Source organism: Pan paniscus, chromosome 16 (assembly GCF_029289425.2).
Source record: "Pan paniscus chromosome 16, NHGRI_mPanPan1-v2.0_pri, whole genome shotgun sequence".
Lineage (NCBI taxonomy): Eukaryota > Metazoa > Chordata > Mammalia > Primates > Hominidae > Pan > Pan paniscus.
This window is the reverse complement of record NC_073265.2, coordinates 89,187,831-89,206,886: the sequence shown is the minus strand read 5'-3', so window position 1 is coordinate 89,206,886 and position 19,056 is coordinate 89,187,831. Positions and strand designations below refer to the sequence as shown.

Below are 19,056 nucleotides of genomic sequence, written 5' to 3'. Positions count from 1 at the left end.
AGGAGAGTTATTTTGCAAACCAGCCTTGGTGGCAGAGATGAGAGACCATGGAGCCCTTAATATGGAGTTCCTGGTGTCCGGCCTTCAGGAAGCCAGCTACTCCTGCCTCTTGCCTTTGAGTGCTATCTGTCTGCATTCTTTCAACAAATTCTTTCTTTAGTTGGAGCTACTTTAAATGGGTTTCTATCCCTTATAATCAAAGAAGCATGAGGAAGAAAACTGTTAGTGATCCTTTAGGTAACACATTATTAGTCTCTTTATCCAAGTCACATATTTCTCAAAATAAGTCTGGCTAGTACCTCTACAACATAGAATCCAGAAAGAGTCTCAAACCCAGAAGTGATGATTAATTACTGTTGTTGGTCAAAGATAACTGATTGAAACAATGGTATCTACCCCAACAAAAATCTTTAAAGTCATACGTCCTATCATTCTACTTATAGAGTACTGACAACCTTACCTTTCAAATTCAAGGAAACATTTACAGAATTCTGGGTATATGTTACCACTTGGCTGACCCTGTACATCTGCCTCTCATTTTCTGGTTTATATACTAAACCTCTTGGTGAAACTAGAGATGGAAAGGATTAAGGGAAGAGGTGAAAAGACAAAGAAAAAAGATACTTGAGAGGACAAAAACAATACTGTATAAACTTTTTTTTAAGTATGTTGAGGTTTTCTTTTACATAATAAACTTACAAAAATTTATTTCAAAATGAATTACTAATTAGGCAGGGCAACTCATTTAAAATGCGTTTCTTTTAGCTTATGCTCTTTCATGTTAAATACTCAGCAAGAAATTCTATATTTAAAATTTTAGCCACATTTTCCATGGAAATGTTATACATATATAAAAAATAGTTAAATATAAACTTTTATACATAAAATATAAAAAGTTTTATATACATAAAAACTTCCATGGAAAATAAGCTTGTCTAAAATTTTAAATATATATATGTGATTCTATTTGTTTGGAATGGAATTTGACAATTATAAAGTTGAGCATATGTTAAAAGTGTTTTCAGTTCTTGGTAGTCAGGAGTTAAAAGTGCAGTCCATTTCTGTATATAATGTGTGCATATATATACGTGCACAAATGCATATTACTATAATCTTTGGCATCTGTTTACAGAGTAAATAAATCAGGATTATCTTTCTAAATGTGTTTAAATAAATATTTAAAGCATATGGGCTCTTAAATAAGAACTTATAAATATCCCAAGGGACTTGCATTTTCTGGAATCTTGACATATGACACTACATTTTGGATCGAAGAGCCTATACTGCTGGAGTATCTGCTAGAGCCCATGCCTGCACTTTTAACTCCTGCCTACCAAGAACTGAAAAAAAAAATTAACATACGCTCAACTTTATTATTGCCAAATTCCATTCCAAGCTAATAGAATCATAGCACTTACAAGTGAAACTATGGAATTAAAACTACTCAAAAGGTATAAATGCATGGTTTTTAAATGCATGAGGAGTTAACTGATTTAAATCAATTAAATAAACCCACAAAAAATTTGACCACCCACCTTAAATCTCATTGCTATGACACAGCTGAGCAGTACATGCTCCATAAACACCAGCTGAGTAGTCAGTAAATCTAGCATAAGTATAAGCAAGTGCTTGTAAAATAAAGAAATCATGGCTTGGGCCGGGCGCGGTGGCTCATGCCTGTAATCCTAGCACTTTGGGAGGCAGAGACGGGCAGATCACTTTAGGTCAGGAGTTTGAAACCAGCCTGGCCAACATGGTGAAACCCTGTCTCTACTCCAAATACAAAAAAATTAGCTGGGCGTAGTGGCAGACACCTGTAATTCCAGGTACTCAGGAGGATGAGGCAGGAGAATCGCTTTAACCCCAGGAGGTGGAGGTTGCAGTGAGCTGAGATCGTGCCATTGCACTCCAGCCTGGGTGACAGAACAAGACTCTGTTCAAAAAAAAAAAAAAAAAAAAAAGAGGAAAAAAGAAATCATTTCTTAAGTTTCAGGAAATTGAAACTAGATTATTGCGATATTTTAAAAATGAGAAAAGTTGTCTTTCCTCATTGTAAATAATTATTTCCAATTTTGAAACATATACTATTCTTTCTAGCTACTCTGACAACACATAAAAACAATTTTTAAAAATTGTGAAATATGTAAGGTATGTACAAGTTTATATAAAATTCAACAAATAATTATAAAGTGAACATCAGTCATTTCAATCAAGTCAAAAAAATAGACCAAGGCCAGAACCCTCCCTATCTCCCTTCATCCCATAACCCTCTCCTCCCACCTTTACAGGTAATACCATCCTAACTCTGTGATGACAATTATCTGGATTTTCTTTATACGTTTACCACATATATACATATCCCTAAAAATATAATTTAGCTATGCCTATTTGTGAATGATATGTAAATGGAACCACACACAGTACACTATTCAGTATTAACACTGTTTATGAGATTCCGCCATAGAGTTACACAGAGTTATAGCTGGCTCATTTTCACTAAATACTGTATTACATGGCTTGAAAAAAAAAAGCTTTATCCATTCTACAACAGACAGACATTGGAGTGGCTTCAATCTTTTGAATCTATAAAAATGCTGCTGTGGACATTTCTGTAGATAGTCTACTGCATAATGTGCACACATTTCTCTTGGGTATGTATTCTTAGGAATAGAAGTATTAGTTCATAAAACATGTGGATCTTCAGTTATACTAGATAATGCCAAACTGTCTTTTAAAGTAATTGTATCAATGTGCATTCCTACCTGTGGGATTTAACTTGCAATACCAACTACTAATGAAATGAAGCACATTTCATATCTATTGGCCACATGGATGTTCTCTTTTGTGAGGCACCTATTCAAGTACTTTGCTAAGTTTTCTACTGCCTTCTGATAATTGTTTTATAGTAGTTCTTTTAATTATTTATTTTTATAGTAATTATTTTATAAGTAGTCAATGTAAGCCCTTGGCTAATTTTATACATTGTAAAAATATCTTCCCATTATGTAGCATTAAAAAAAAAAACGCTTATCTTTGGATGCAGAGTTCTTAAACGGAGTCAAATTTATCAGTTTTTTCCTTTCCAGTTATCCATATGATAGTGATTTTTATGCCTTATATAAGAAATCCTTTCCAAAATTATGAAGATATTCTCCTATATTATCCTGTAAATAGCTTTATAATTTTGCCTTTTACATTTAGGTCTATAAGCATCCTGGAGGTAATTTTGTATATAATCTGAGGTAAGTCCAATTTCATGAGTTTTCTATATGGATACCCAATTGTCCCTATACCACTGCTTAAGGAGTTTGTTCTGCCACTCTACCATATATTAAGTATCTAAATATGCATGGTTCTGTTTCTGAGCTATTCCATTGGTATGTTTGGCATTTGGTATTTGTGCCACTGCCACTGTATGTTAATTATTATAGCTTTAAAATTAGTCTCAATATATTGCAGTGCAAACCCTCTCACCTTGTTCTTCTTCAGTGTCTTCTGTTCTATTTTCTCTGTGAACTTTAGAATCAGTTGTTGAAGTTCTTTCAAAAAGTATTTCTTGGGAATCTGATTGATATTTCATCAACTCTACAGAGATTATCTTATGTGGCACAGATATATATAATTTGAGACTTCTGATCTATGAATATGGTATAACTCTACTAGGATACATTCAACTTAGTCATAATATATTATCTCATCTACATATCACTAGATTTAATCTCTGTATAAGTAATGCTAGATGCTTTAATAAATCCATAAATCTCAGTGGCTTAACACAATGAAAGTTTATTTCTTTCTTATTCATACAAAGCCCAAGAAGGATGTTTCTTATTCTCAGTGAGCCCTGTGTGAGATTCAGAGCCCAAAGACATTTACCTTATGGTTCCACATATAGGACCTCAGGGTTCCCATTCTTAGCACATGGGATGCCAAACAGGGAAGAAAGAGTATGAAGATTATGTGGGAAGTATCTTACTGGTCACACCTGGAAGCAGCCTGCATCATTTTCACTCACATCTCCTTGGTCAGAGGTCAGTCACATGGCCACTCCTAACCACAGGGGAGGCTAATACAGAGTCTAGTTTTGTGCCCAAACAGTAGAGAAAATGGGTCATTCTGAAAATAAAAATGCCTCCCAGGCGGAGATCGGGGTGAGCCAAGATCACGCCATTGCACTCCAGCCTGGGCAACAAGAGCGAAACTCCATCTCAAAAACAAACAAACAAAAAAGTCTCCCGTAAGAAAGATGTGAACACGAAGTAGCCTAATATTTTGCTGAAGACTTTCACATTTATGTTCAGTGAGACTGGCTTCTGATTATTATCTTTGCAACTCTCCTAGCTGGTTTTGCTATCAAAGTTAGGCTAATTTTAGATAACGAGGAAAGGAAAGCTCTTTGTTTTTACTATTCTTTGGAAGGGTTTGTGAAATACTGGAATTACTTCCTTCTTAAAAATTTGCTAGTATTTTCTTATGCAGCCATCTGGACTTGTAGTTTTGTGGAAAACTTGACAAGATTATTCAATTTTTCTATTTTTTCTTTATTACATTTGTTAAATTATATTTTTCTTGAAATCTGTCCAGTGAATCAAAGTTTTGAGGCATAGGATTCTGAGATTATATATGCTCAAAAAAGTATGTCAAAACTGCCACTGAACAGAAAACTAAATGGTACTGTTGTGATCCTCTAGTTCATCTTCTACCCTTATAGAGGAGAATATTAAAGTTAAAAGAGATCCAGAGATCCAAGTACTCTTCCCTCACCTCACCTCAACACATAGCTGTTAAGTGACAGAACTGGGACTAGAATCTAAGTCTAGTGCTCTTTCCAATATGCTATGCTCATTTCTTAAATGGACTGCATCCATCAGTCAGCAAATCAAAGGGAGAACAGATAAGAGAGCTGTAATCAGGAACAACTTCAACCACTGAGAAGAGAGAATGTTTACTGTGTATGTGGTGGTTGTAGGCACTGTCTTCATATTCCTCTCCAGTTCCTCCATGATCTTATCACCCCTATCTTCCTCAGTGAGAAGTGTGTGGTGTTCAGGCTATGGCTTCTCTAAATTCTAAGATCTTACCCAGTTCTAAGCTACTCCTAGGTTTGATAGTAAAAATCCTAACAAATGGTAGTAAGATTCCCTACCTGCCCCACCCCCCAATCCCAACAGTTTTGAGGCCCTTGTCTCCCAGGAGCTGGATACTGAGCAGCCAGGTAGTCTCAGCTTGTCACCAGAAAGAATGTAACTCTGTTCTAGATCTCCACACATAAATGAATACTAAGATAGAGCTGATTCTCAGTGCACCACAGACAAGAAAGTCTATCTTCAAAAGTCCTGGAGCTTGGTTCTTCACCATCCCTTTTTGTTTACTGAATAAATACCTTAATTTGCCTTTTTTTTCATTCAACAAAATTTATCGAAAGCACCCTACTAGATGCTGATATTTACTGATAAATTAGACATAGATCATCGTCCACATGAAGACTGTAGAGATCATCTGGTCATTCGATGAAGACTGCTTTCTTACCATGGCAGCCTGACTTGGTCTTGGCCCTTTCTTCCAAAGCAGTAGATGGTTTGATTGTAACACTGATATACAGGTGTTATGCTTTCCCTCTCGAAATTTTCTCTGGGTATAGAACTCTAGGTTGCATTCTATTCCCTTCCTAAACAGCACACTTAGGATATCATTTCATTGACTCCAGATTTCATTTGTTATTTGGAAATAGCACTCTTTTGAGGATAGTCTCTTTACGTCTTTCTTGTCTTTGTTTTCTGCACAGTTTCACTATGTCTATATAGAGTTTTTGGTTTTTTTTTACACATTTACTCTGCATGGGATTTGAATTTCTTAAATCTAAGGATGGTGGGCTTTCATCAATCCTAGAAAATTGTGTCATTATCTCATCAAATATTGCCTCTACCCGATTCTCTGTTTCCGTCTTCTACAATGCCAATTAAGCATAGGCTAGAACTTCTAAACATGATCCTCCTTTTCTTTAAACCTTTCTTGATATTTTCTGCCTTTTAATATTTGCATTGAATTCTAGATAATTTCTTCTATCTTTGGTTCACAAATTCTCTCTGCGGTTATGGAAAATCTACTTCCACCATGTTTACTGCATTAATTAGTTTTGGTCATCGTATTTTTTCACATCTTGAAGTATTTCATTCAACTCTGCTATGTCAATTCCTATATAACTTCCTGTTTCCTACTGATATTTTCAAGCTTATTTCTTAAAACATAGAAAGTGAAACTGTTCTATAATCTACATATAATAACAATGTCATCTGAAATATATAAGAGCTATTTTCTGCTGTATCCTGCTGTGTTTTCCTCACTGTGCCTTGTTTTCTTGTATGCTTGGTCATCTTTGTATGATGCTCTATAGTTCTGAAAGGTTATTTGAAAGAGATTTCTGATACACAGAATAAGGTGACTTTCTTCAAAAAGGATATAAATTTGCTTCCCCCAGTTAACAGGGCACTAGTTTTCTTGAATGTCTGGTATTATATGACTTGGAACTATGATTCCACACAATGCTGGTAACTTGGTTTACAATCTGTCAGATATGTTCTTTTTTTCTTTTCGTGTTCTCTTCTTTCCCCTATCTGCTCAGTACTAAATAACTCTCCTTGGAATCCTTTGGGAGCAGAAGGCAGTGGATTTTCCTCTTTTCTTAAGGCCCCAGCTTAAAGGGGTTTGGGGGTATCTATTAGGCTCATAAACCTAGAAGTGATCATTTTCCCCTTGATTCTGAATCTATCAGAACCCAAATCTCAGTTTTACAAACTGCTTTATCCAGATGGGCAAATGATTCAGGGTGGTTAGAACTTTAAATACTTTTTTACCTTTATGTTCTTACCTTCTCTTAAATTTTGGCCTGGCATATTCCTTGAGCTCTTTGATAACGTAAAGAAGTTTTTTTGTTTTGTTTTTACAGTTTATCTAGTTTTTAGATGTCTTCAACAGAAGAGTTGATCCAGATAACCTAGCCCAACAATATCAAAATTTTTAAAAAAATCAACCATTTTCTAATAATATCCATAAAGTTATTGGTTTTTGTTGATGTTTTTGCTATTTTTTTTTTAAGTTAGATGTAGGACAGGGTTTGGCAGTTCCTCAAAAAGTTAAACACAGAACTTACCATACAATCCAGGAAATTCTACTACTAACTAGATACCCAAGAGAAGTGAAAACTTATACTCATACCAAAACTTGTATACAAACTTCACAGTAGCAAATGGAATACTATTTGGTCATAGAATGAAGTACTGATACAGCTACCATACGGATGGACCTTGAAAACATTATGCTAAGTGAAAAAGCTGGACAAAAGAACATACTGCATGACTCCATCTATATCAAATTCCCAGAATAGGTAAATCCATAGACACAGAAAGTACATTAGTGGTTGCCAGGATGTAGGGGAAGGAGGAGTTGGTAAGTGATTGCTAATGGGTACTGGGTTTCTTTTCGGATTGACGAAAATGTTCTGGAATTAGATGGCGTTCATGGTTGTACCAACTTGTGAATGGACTAAGAACCACTGAACTGCATAATCTACACTGGTGAATTTTATGGTATACGAATTATATCTCATTTAAAAGAAGAGCAAAAAAGTTAATCTCAGGTATGCCTACCACATTTCAATAAGCAATTAAAATATGCATTCAATTTCACATGATAGTTAAGGATGTCTGGAGCAATTATTTATAAAGATACAAGGTAATGTGACAGTACTACTACAGTATTAACCTGATTAATTAGGTTACTGAAAGCTCTGGGAATGTATACTCCAATCATGAAGTTATCACACTGGAAATCATATCATATTGTCCTGAGAGGCACTAGCCCATCCTAATTCAAGTGCTGCCAGCATTTCTATTCAAGTAATTTTGTGTATTTACAGGACCCACCACAGTGGCCACTAGCTACTAAGATGCCTCACTGAGCATTTCAAGCTATCCCTCCAATTATCATTTATGTTCATGTGCAGATACAAAGCTGCATAGGTTTTGCGGTTTATGAGATTATTCAAGAATGCATACACTGCAATACAGCAGAGGCCTCTATACTTATCTTTTTAAGTACGTTTACTTCTCTAAAGGTTGGAAGTAATATATATTAGTAGATGTGGAGGATGGGGAGATAAGGAAATAAAGTTATCATTTCCAGTGTTAACAGAGTAAAAAGAATCACCTCCTACACACTGAGTGTTCCTTCAACTTAAACATATTTTATATTTTTGTCCGTACTAGATTTTGTAATATTTGATGAAGTTTTAACTGAGTATCATAAATACTCTTAATTTATGATTAAGTGAATGCTGAAGTACACAACACTACCTTTAGTTCCATTTTATAGGTCATTATTAAGCTGTGTGCTGAATCTTTACTGAGCACTGTGAAAAATACTAATGTTCCTTAGCGAAGTCTTTGCCTCAAAGGATCTACAGTCTTTCTTGCTCTCTTTGGACGCGGCTTCCTCGTCAGTTAAATGAAAGAGAGAGCCAGATCAGAGTTTCCTAACTGTTTTATAACACACAAACCACTTTTCACAGCATTATTAGGTCAATTCTCTCTATATATAATAATATATATGTTTTACAAATTATGCAAATTTTCTATAAATCAATTTTTAAACAGCATGATGTGTCAATATATTCTATTCCTTAGAACATGGCCTAACCCCCCACTTTAATCTCCCCTCTCCATTCAAACCAAATGGAATTGCATTCCTCTTTCTATAATTCTCAACATTACTAAAGCCTATCATAAGTAATAAGTGAGATAATTTAGTTTATTTTTAAAAGCTACACACTTCTTTTAAAATACTGCTAATCTGCTGCCAGATTAATTCCTGTAACAATGACTTGACTACTTAAAACTTTTAAACACCCCTCTAAAGGCTGCCCAATGCCTATAGGACAAATATTAAATACCACAGCTGGGTATTCAAGACCATCTATCAACTATATTCAATTTGTCTCTTCCTTACCTTTGATTACTCCCCTATGCAAAGCCTCTATTCCATAAACATTTTGTATATGATATAAGGTAAATACTGAGGCTTATTTTTTTTCTATATGGATATCCAGGTTTTCCAGCACCATTTATTGAAAAGACTGTCCTTTTCTCATTGATTTACCTTGGCTCTTTTGTCAAAAGTCAATTAACCATGTATACGTGGGTACATTTCTGAGCTCTCTATTCTGTTCTATTGAACTACATGCCTATCCCTATGCAAATATCACACTGAATTACTTTAGTTTTGTAGTAAATCCCAGGGCTGTAACATCTAGCTAGAATAAGCCAATCAGGACATTCTATCCTTTCTCTACCACTGTGTTTAGTGTTTTCAGAGTGGGAGATGGAGAGGCAAGCGATTTAAACAGTACAATTAGAATTAATTTTAGAACATCTGCTGTGGATTCTGGGACACAACTGATCTCTGATACTTTAGATAGATGCTCAACAATATAGTAACCAATCGCCACATGTGGTTAAATTAAAATTTAAGAAGATTAAAAACTCAGGTTTTTCAGTTGCACTACACACTCAATAACTACACATAGTTAATGGCTACTATATTGGACAGCACAAGTATGGAACAAATTCTATTAGATAGTGCTGCTTTATATGATGCTGTGTTCACATATAAGGCCTAGAGCTACCACTGCCATTTTATCAACATGAAAAAGCCAGTGTGAAGACAATGATGCATGGGCAAAGGCAGAGACCTGGAGCCCGCTTGAACACAGCCAAATCTCTACCATGCTGCTGGAATTTTTGTTACATGAAATAACCAATACCCCCCCCTTTTTTTTAAATTTATTTTTATTTATTTATTTATTTCTTTTTTGAGATGGAGTCTCGCTCTGTCCCCCAATACCCCTATTTTTAAGACCAATTTCAGTGAGGTCTTCTGTTGCCTGCATCCAGAAGCAACCTATAGTTCTCAAAATGCTTTCACATACATTATTTTAACTGATCATCAAAACTCAATAAGATTTAAAATTTTAATACTGTTCTCTCTGCCCTATTAAACATTGAGCTTAGTAACCCAGTACACTAACCATTCAATAAATAAATGGATAATATAGCAAATATATGCTAGTTAGAATATTAAATACAGATATCTACTTTACTAGTAAGTGATATATTAAGTAGGATTTGAGAGTCTAATATCAAATAACTTTCACAAAATATCTAAAACATTATTTTATACTGCCCTACAGCACAAAACTGATAGGTTTATAAGAGACCAAAGTAACGAAACCATTTTTAAAAACTTAATTCAACTACATAAATGTGGAAAACCACAATAAAAATATTTTAATTATATAATATTATGGGATAATCCTATATGAACATGGGTGGCGCAAAAAAAAGCAAGCTAATGTCTTGAATTCCTCTACAAATACTAGTTGCTACTTCTACGTTCTTTTTTCAGAGCATAAACATTTTTAAAGTTTTCGAGATACATTCTGGAAATAACACTTAAGCCCAGAAATTACCACAAAATAAACCAGATATTTGAAAAGAAAATTTATATAAAAACAAAGCATGACAGAAAAATATTCTCCACTGAGTTACAGGAGATAAAGTCCAACGTGCATAATAAAGCTTTGGGTTATTCTAGAAGGCTTAAGCATGTAGTGCCTATTTACCAAGTTTTAAAAATCACTAACATTTTAAAAACAATATGGAAGGTTTACCTTCTCATGTTTTACTGCTAATGAATTAAAATGAGAACTACAAGAAACATTATTTGAGGAAAAAACCATAATCCCATATCAAATTTTCTTTATAAAATACCCTTAGCATACACAATCAGTGAAACACGTTAGAAATTTGAAAATCAACCAACTAAACAAAAACCTAGAAAATTATAAGGTATGTCTCATTTTCTAAAATATAATTCATACTATCATTTGGAATTTCTTTTACCAGTACAGCACTGATTGCATAATTGTAAATTAAAAAGTTGAGTTATGACTAATCTATGCAAGAAGGTGTCTTTCTGTAGAATCTAGATCCCTAGTCTCTGAGAACAGAGCCACAAAAATAACTTCAAAATAAATATGAAAACTATACAGCTGTCTCTTTAATTTTAAATTGTGTGTTTGAAGTGCCAGGTTTCACAAAACTGCATGTCCGCATTAGCCATCTATATATAAGAGAACTGAAAGATCATTTAGACTATATACATCTCACCTTACAGGCTGACACAGAACATTGAGAAACACGGGAAGCACCTAGTATCTTCTGCCCTAAATGAGCTTCTGGCTTGAATAGCAGTATAATATCTTATCTTATAATAGTTATATGCTTAATGATTAATATCTGATGAGTAACATAACAATCTTGGCATTCTAAGGGTCTTAAGTCGATATTGAAGTGTATCTAACAAAAGCACTTCTGCCATAAGATAATAAAACAGCCAGCATATCATCTTATTAGGAAAAAGGCAGCAATAGGGCCAGTTACCACTATATTCCCAGTGTTTAGCAAAATGCCTGGTACATAGTATGACAAACATCAGTACAATAAATTTAAAATGTAGAACTATTACATTCAATATTTTTACCTCTTTTCCTTTTTCTTCAACTCCCCTCAAAAAATTACCATGCAGTTCTAACACAACTTACTGCTTGGGAAATGCAAGGAGAAACCTAAGCAGCTATTTTATTCAGCTCTTTCAGTGGCTATCCAAACCTGCAGGATAAAGTGAAGGGCCTTATATAGCTCATGTGGACCTGGTTTACTTCTCAGGTCTTAGCTATTCCACTCTTCACAGTATACTACAGTGACACTTGGCTGATTTCAACTTCATACACTAACTGCAGTGTCTCATTTCCTAATTTCCATATAAGCTGCCCCTCTGACCTACAGCATCTTTGTTTTCCACCTACCATACCCTTTAAAGCAAGGGTCCCTAACCCCCGGGGCCACAGACCCTGTTAGGAAGCAGGCTGCACAGCAGGAAGTAAGTGGCGGGCAAGTGAGCATTACTGCCTGAGCTCTGCCTCCCGTCACATCAGCAGTAGCACTGGATTCTCGTAAGAGCACGAAACCTACTGCGAACTGCACGAGCAAGGGATCTAGGTTGCCCATTCCTTATGAGAATCTAATGCCTGATGATCTGAGGTGGAACAATTTCATCTCAAAACCATCTCCCTGTCCACATTCCTCCCACCCCCAACCCCCATCCCTGGTGCCAACAAGGATGGGGACTGCTGCTTTAAAGAACTCTGGTGATAGCATCACCTCTAGAGCAACTCTATCTCCATCCTCTTTATCTCCTCTTCTTATTGGTCAAAAATTTGACCAAAGCATCAGATATCTTCTGCAGAAAAAGGAACACTTTATCTGGTGGTAAGTACTATTAATAAAATATTCAATCCCTGACACATATGACATAAAAAGAACACATAGGTAGGTATCCATCAATAATCACAAGAAATGTATTACAGAAAAAAGTTCAGTTATATATACAAGTGATATCTATCATCTTTTCCTCCCCACATGAACTCTCATTTGTGTATCAATGACACGAACCTCTAATGGAGAAAAATATGACCTCAAGAAAAACCACACTTAGAGACGCGTAGTCCCTTATACAAAGCACATAAATGAAAACCAATAATTGTATGATAAATAATATTCACATGCACAGCAAAATAAAAGTAGTAAAACTGAAATTACAAGAGCTATGGTGACTGCTGTGTGAGGCGATGGTGCAGTGACATGTGGGAAGCGGAGGAGAGCCATGAGGACTGTGTGCCTCACCCTGTGAATCATCATCCTGCTGCTTCAGGCTCTGTTAGGAATAAAAGAGCAGGGCAGGGGACTGGAGGTGGAGGAAAGCTTTGTCTTGTCTTCAGATGTCTCATTATTTTTTCCCTTTCCCTGATGCTCCACTGCAGCCCTGTAAAACATTAGGCAAGCCTCTTAAATACTCCCTGTCTGTTCCATTCCTCGTCTATAACATGGGGAGAAAAGAGGACTGGCTCAAAAAGCCTCTTTGAGAATATCATGATACTGTCAGAAAATCCAAGCATAATCATGCTTCTACTTTTGTAAGGTCAAGCACTAGATGATCTTAGGAGATAAGTCATTTAACTTTCTTTTTTGTTCATCTGAAGAGCCAGATTCCACCTCCGACTCATCCCCACCACACCACTCAAAGAAGCACCCCTCAAAGAAACCACACTCACACAAGCTCTTATAACCATGTGGAATCGAACTGAAATGTAACCCATTAGAAATGTATTCCTTAGGTGCAATTCACACCAATACTGCATACTAGTTTGAATTACTTTTTAGAGGGTTTAAAAAATTACAGTTTGTGCTTGCTCTTTGTTTGAAATTATTTCAGGGATATTCTTGGGGATAAAAATGTTTAAAAAGCTGGATAATCACTCCCAAGAAACTGTTAACTGGAAACTTTTAGTCTATAACTGCACTCAAGGCAAGTTAATTCAAATTAATTCATGACTGCTTTGGCTTCATCTCAAAAGCTGCAGATTCAGTAGGTCTAAGGTGGGACCAAGAACTTGCATTTCTAGGAAGCCTCTGGGGCTGCTGCTGCTGCTGATCAGGGCACTACACATTGTGAGGACCAGTGATTTTAAATAAGGTACTCTCAAGTATAATCACTTTCACTACCATCTGCTTTTATTTTCTAATTGATAGACGGATCTTATACTGATTCCCTATCTTCCTTTCTTTTAGATGTTACTTCCAAATTCTTTTGTAATTTGAAAATAGGAAGGGATTTTTAAGACTCAAATAAACAGATTTTCTCTTTCTTCAGAATCCAAATTATCAACATCTGACTTAATTTATCACTGTGTCTCCATTGCCTCAATGTGAAATAAGGGCAACAGTAAGGATTCAATAAGATAATTCAAATAAAGTCTTTACTAGACCATGTTAAGTGCTTAATAATACCTATCATTCTTACTGCTATTATCCTCACTAGTTTTGTGTTCATTACTGAGGAAAACTTATTCGTGACTGCTATAGATCGTACATGATTGGTGTATGTATAAAATCTTATCTACTTATGGTAAAATGCTCCAGAGCTCCCCTGGATGCAGTGAACTAGGGAGCAAGGGGAAAGGTTAATGTCACAGACCTGGGTCCTAATCCTGGTTCTGCCACTACATTGCTACATGACTCTGGGCAAGTCATTTTAATGTGCATCCCAATTTTTGCTTCTGAAAAAGCTTACCTTGGATATGAAGCTTAAATGAGATACTGCGAGAAGAATTTTTGTTTTAAGTACCGTAGTATGCCTGTGGTGAAAATCTCCTCTCTTTGGGAATAGTGCACCAGATATTAACGAGAGACAAACGGCCATGACCCTTTTATTTACATCCTTAAATGACAGCACAATAATCTGAATTGCCATACAAATGATTTCAGAATGTTACCAAGTCACGGCTATTTTTAAAAAATTATAAGCAGAAATATTTAGTATTTTCAATATTTCTGCCAAATGACAGGAAAAAACACGGATACAAAAGTATTCTCAGGTGTTTCTTAGGTATCATTTGTTGCCTTTTAGCATAATTGTTCTTTTGATGCAGAATCCCAAAGCCTCTATTGGCCCTAGGCTTTTATTTAGTATAAATTCAAATTACACACATATACATGTGTATGAACAATGGCAACTGCTTGTATTGGTAATTTCCATCTGTGGTTCCCTACACTCTAGGACATACCTAGTATTCCTGTAAAATTATATAATATAGTTCATAATTTTTAATCTTAATTTTACTGAAAAGAAAACTAAGGAGTTATAACATTTTCTTTATACATTTAAATTAAATTACTACATTTTATAGGACCAAACAAAAGTCTGCCACCTATTTTTGTATCAATGCTTAATAACTTGAAAAGATAAAATGTGTGTCTTTGACAACATTCTTTGTGGAATGTCACCTAATGAAATATGGGAAATAAAGTTATAAAACTCATGTTTTGTAAGAAATATACTACTGAAAAGCAGTGTGGAAACATTTTAAACACAGCAATGATATTCTTCATTTCAGAGAAATTGAGTTATGAAGTCTCTTATGAATCTTACCCTAATGGCAATCTCTTAATTTACTAATGTGTAAGTCTGCTTTATCATATATTCAGCTTTCTTAATGTAGGGGATATATACATCCTCAAGACACTGCAGACCTTAATTTAAAATACCTAAATGCAATTTAAAATATGTAAGTACAAATTAAAAAAATAAACCTGTATAGAATTTTTTAAATTTTATCAACTCTAACCAAAGTTTAAAAAATTGATTAAAATTTTAAATTTAAGAACTAGTTTAAAAACATAATATAAAATGAGGCAGAACAAAGATAGATGGATTTAAGTTTATAAATAAAATTGAAACACAGAAAAATAAGAGCACCATTTCTACCTATTTATAATCAACAATATTCAAATACCAACTACTTTTAATACATTATATTAATCTTACAGTACTCCCACAAAACACACTATATCTAACTCCACAGACCTAATACATGTGCGTCCTATACTACAGACTACACAGGTGAGGCTGACAGCATATCCTCACAGCACATCCTCAAAGGGCTTGTGTATTGGATGCAACAGAAGAGGAACACATCTAATGAAGACGCCATGTTAATATACTCAAGACTTTGTCAAAGCATATTTCAGTAATATAGGGAAAGTAAAATCCTGCCGATTTTTTAAAGACTAACATATATGCAAACGGAAATATGTGGAGTCAGGTTATAGGCCTTATGGAAGTTGTTGTTTTCAGAGTTTGTGTCATTATTGGTCACATAATGACACAAACTCTTAAGTATATTGGTCATATACTTTAGAAATCACTCTAAAGTAGATCACTTATAACTGTTCATGCCTCTATTTTATCCTGATGTTTTCAACCACATGAGATGGCTAAGGAGTCCAGAAGCTTATCACCAACTTGTTCAAAGTTCTTATAAATATACATAAAATCTTCAGTTGGTAAAAGTATACCTCAATGGTTTATAAAAATATGGGTAGGAAGAATATTCTTCTGGCCTGAATTAGGAATCTCTAAATAAGATCAACTTGCAAAGCACATAGAAGCCCCTCAAATCTTTGTCAAATGAGTAAATGGGCATCAAAAAGCCTGCTTCCCATCAATACAACTGCCTGAAAGGAAACTGTGAAAAGGAAAAAATGGTATTCCAAAAATATCCTTCAATGAGACACCTGTAAAGTACTTTGTAAAAACTAAGACCCATAGGAAGCTCTATGTAAGTAACTTCATTACTGTTATCCTGTAAATTTAATTTGAACCATAGCAAACTGTATAGATGCATTAGCGTAAGCCATTACACCACTGGCAAAAAGAACTCGTATGTGAATTGCACTACTAGTGAAGATGTAGGCTGCATCATCTTCATATGTGAAAAAAGGCCTATCTCACAAGCTTAACAACCACTCTCTTAATAAAAGTTGACTCAGTAAGACATTAATATACAAGAAGTGTGAATTAAGCCTTGTAATTTATCCTACCACAATAAATTAATCCCTAATAATCTAATGCGTCTTCTATCTACTGTATTTATATAATTTAGAACTTCACAAGGAACTATTAACACGATTCATTTTAACTTATTTTGAGGAAATGCAATTAAAAAGAAAACATCAAAATCCCAATATGTAATTGAGCCGCAAAAGTTTTCCTTCATATTGAAACAGACTGTAATATAGGAGACTGCTTAAAAAAATGTTTGGGATCTGCTCTCTTACACTTTGCTGACCACAACAGAGATGAAGATTGAGGTAGTCTGAAAATTCTATGAGGATTAAATTAGACTACATTCTCCGTATTCTCTAGGGAAGTAAGCTTTAGGCAGTGTGAAGTACCCTCAACTTCCACGGACCAAGAATAACAACTGCTGCAATGAAAGAGCAGAGTAGTTAGGGTTAAGGAGGTGGTTGCCTCTATAATGAAATTAGCTAGAATACTTATTTGCTGACATTATCGAAGTCAGCTCCACTGGTTTGAGTTGAGGCAGTGTAACTTTTGATGAGACATATAGATTTATAAGATAAGAAGCTATTTTAAACACAACAGGGTTACTCTCCATTTCAAGGAAATCCAGTTATGAAGTCTCTTAACAAAGCTTACCTGAATGATACCCTAATTTACAATATTACAATACAAAATGTATTCATGACATGTAATAGGGGAAAGGTCTACTATACAGTATTATAAATAAATAACATATAACATAACTGCTAAATAATATAATTTATAAATGACATAAATATAACTGCATTAAGGGGTTTAGCTAAAGATATAACCATGTAGTTTAATCAAAGTTATCAACAAAAGCAAAATAAAAAATTTCATATACAATTCAGGGGAGGTTAACAGCAGTGAGCCCCATAAATAAAACTATGGATAAGTCAAGCAACAGAGATGAGTCCTAGCTGTAATTATGCTATACCTTTACTTCTCATTTGAAAAAATGACTAAAAAGTAACAAAAGCTGTTTTTAAAATACAAGTAATAGTTTTTATGTGTGTAGTAATGGTATCAATCACTGCCTAAAGAGGGACAGTTAAGGCAAAGAAGTATAGGGGAAATTTAAAATGCATTTTCGGAACAATAACAACTTGAGGAGGCAAATAAATTAGATTCCTATACAACAAAACAGCTAAATTATCTTTAATTTTAAATATTAGAAATACCATCTAGATTAGCACTCCATTTGTTCTTTTTCAGTTGTTCTACATAATCCTCACATGGTTTCCGTACTTTCACCAACGAAATGCCTAATACTTTTCTATTACAAACTAAGCCAAAATATGCATCTTTCAAGTAATAAAAAATTCCTCCACTGAATAAATATAAAACCTCCAAATATAAACAAAAGAGACAAAAGTAACTATGAAGCTAATTTAAAATGTGATTAGAAATACACATGGAAAAGTTATCTTATGGAAGATCTTGAAAGAGAGAAGATAAAAAGGGGGAAGCATACTGGTTTCCATTTTGAAGGTTTTATTGTAAAACACTATTTCTGAGAAGATCATTCTAATAATAAATCCTTTTCTTTTTCACTTAATTAGGTTGGGAGAACTATGAGAGCTATCAAATAGGCAGCAGATAAACAAAGAAAATGAGGACTTTCTCCTGTTGCCCAACTAAAGCACTATTAACAAAGCAAATATTATTTACATAATTGTCATTGTTTTCTTAAGTGTTTAAAGTTGTGAGCTGTCAATGACATAATGAAATGATTAAGACATACCAAAACTGTAACTTCATACTGTCCAAAAATGATAGTCTCTTACAATATTAATTTTAAAACTCATACAAAATAAGTAATCATAGATGAAATGTTAAGATTATGCTGGTATACATGGTAAAACAACATAGTTTACTTTGTCTGAATGAATAGAGTATGTTTATAACACAAGTGAGTCGCCATACAGCAATCACTCTTCTAAGAAATGATTTAGAGAAAAGATACATATACACCTAATTTATGTTTTAGATGTACAAGTCATTCTGACAGTTAATGCTATTAAACAAAATATTTCAGTATTACTTGCAATTCATGTATTACTAGATATGTGTTACCTCAACAATATCCGAGTTGGTTCTGCTTTCATGAGGTTCATTATATTCTGTATACTTGAGAAGAACTTTGTCCATATCAGTGCTAGCATATTGAAACAGTTTGTTAGAGCTGTTGAAAATGATGAGTGCTATTTCACAGTCACAGAGCACACTAAGTTCATAGGCTTTCTTCATTAATCCAAACTTTCTCTTTGTAAAAGTGACCTAAACAATAAAAAAGGTATATTTTTATTAAAAGCATTAGTAGTACTTGAATATGGGCTATCTGAAGATGAATCTTCTTCTTAATACTGAGCCAGATTTCAAAGACGGAAAAGGTTCCCAGCTTTGTCCTCCATATGAGCCTTCCCTCTCCTGTTGTGCTACAGTCCTACATTTGTTTTGTATATGCCAAGTTCTCCAACAGAGCTGTCTCCTGGGGAA

General features: G+C 34.5%; 1 protein-coding gene across 20 annotated transcripts in view; it reads right to left on the bottom strand.

Moving 5' to 3' along the window:
• MEF2A (myocyte enhancer factor 2A) overlaps window positions 1–19,056 on the bottom strand; it is a 150,656-nt gene that overhangs the window by 52,016 nt on the left and 79,584 nt on the right. For 16 of the 20 annotated variants that reach the window (XM_008969868.6, XM_008969867.6, XM_063596941.1 and 13 more), the window contains one exon: window positions 18,634–18,837. The exons of the other annotated variants lie outside the window; for them this stretch is intronic. In XM_008969868.6, coding sequence (XP_008968116.4) covers window positions 18,634–18,837 — 204 coding nt within the window. The remainder of the gene's footprint in view (window positions 1–18,633; window positions 18,838–19,056) is intronic. 20 annotated transcript variants of the gene reach the window in all.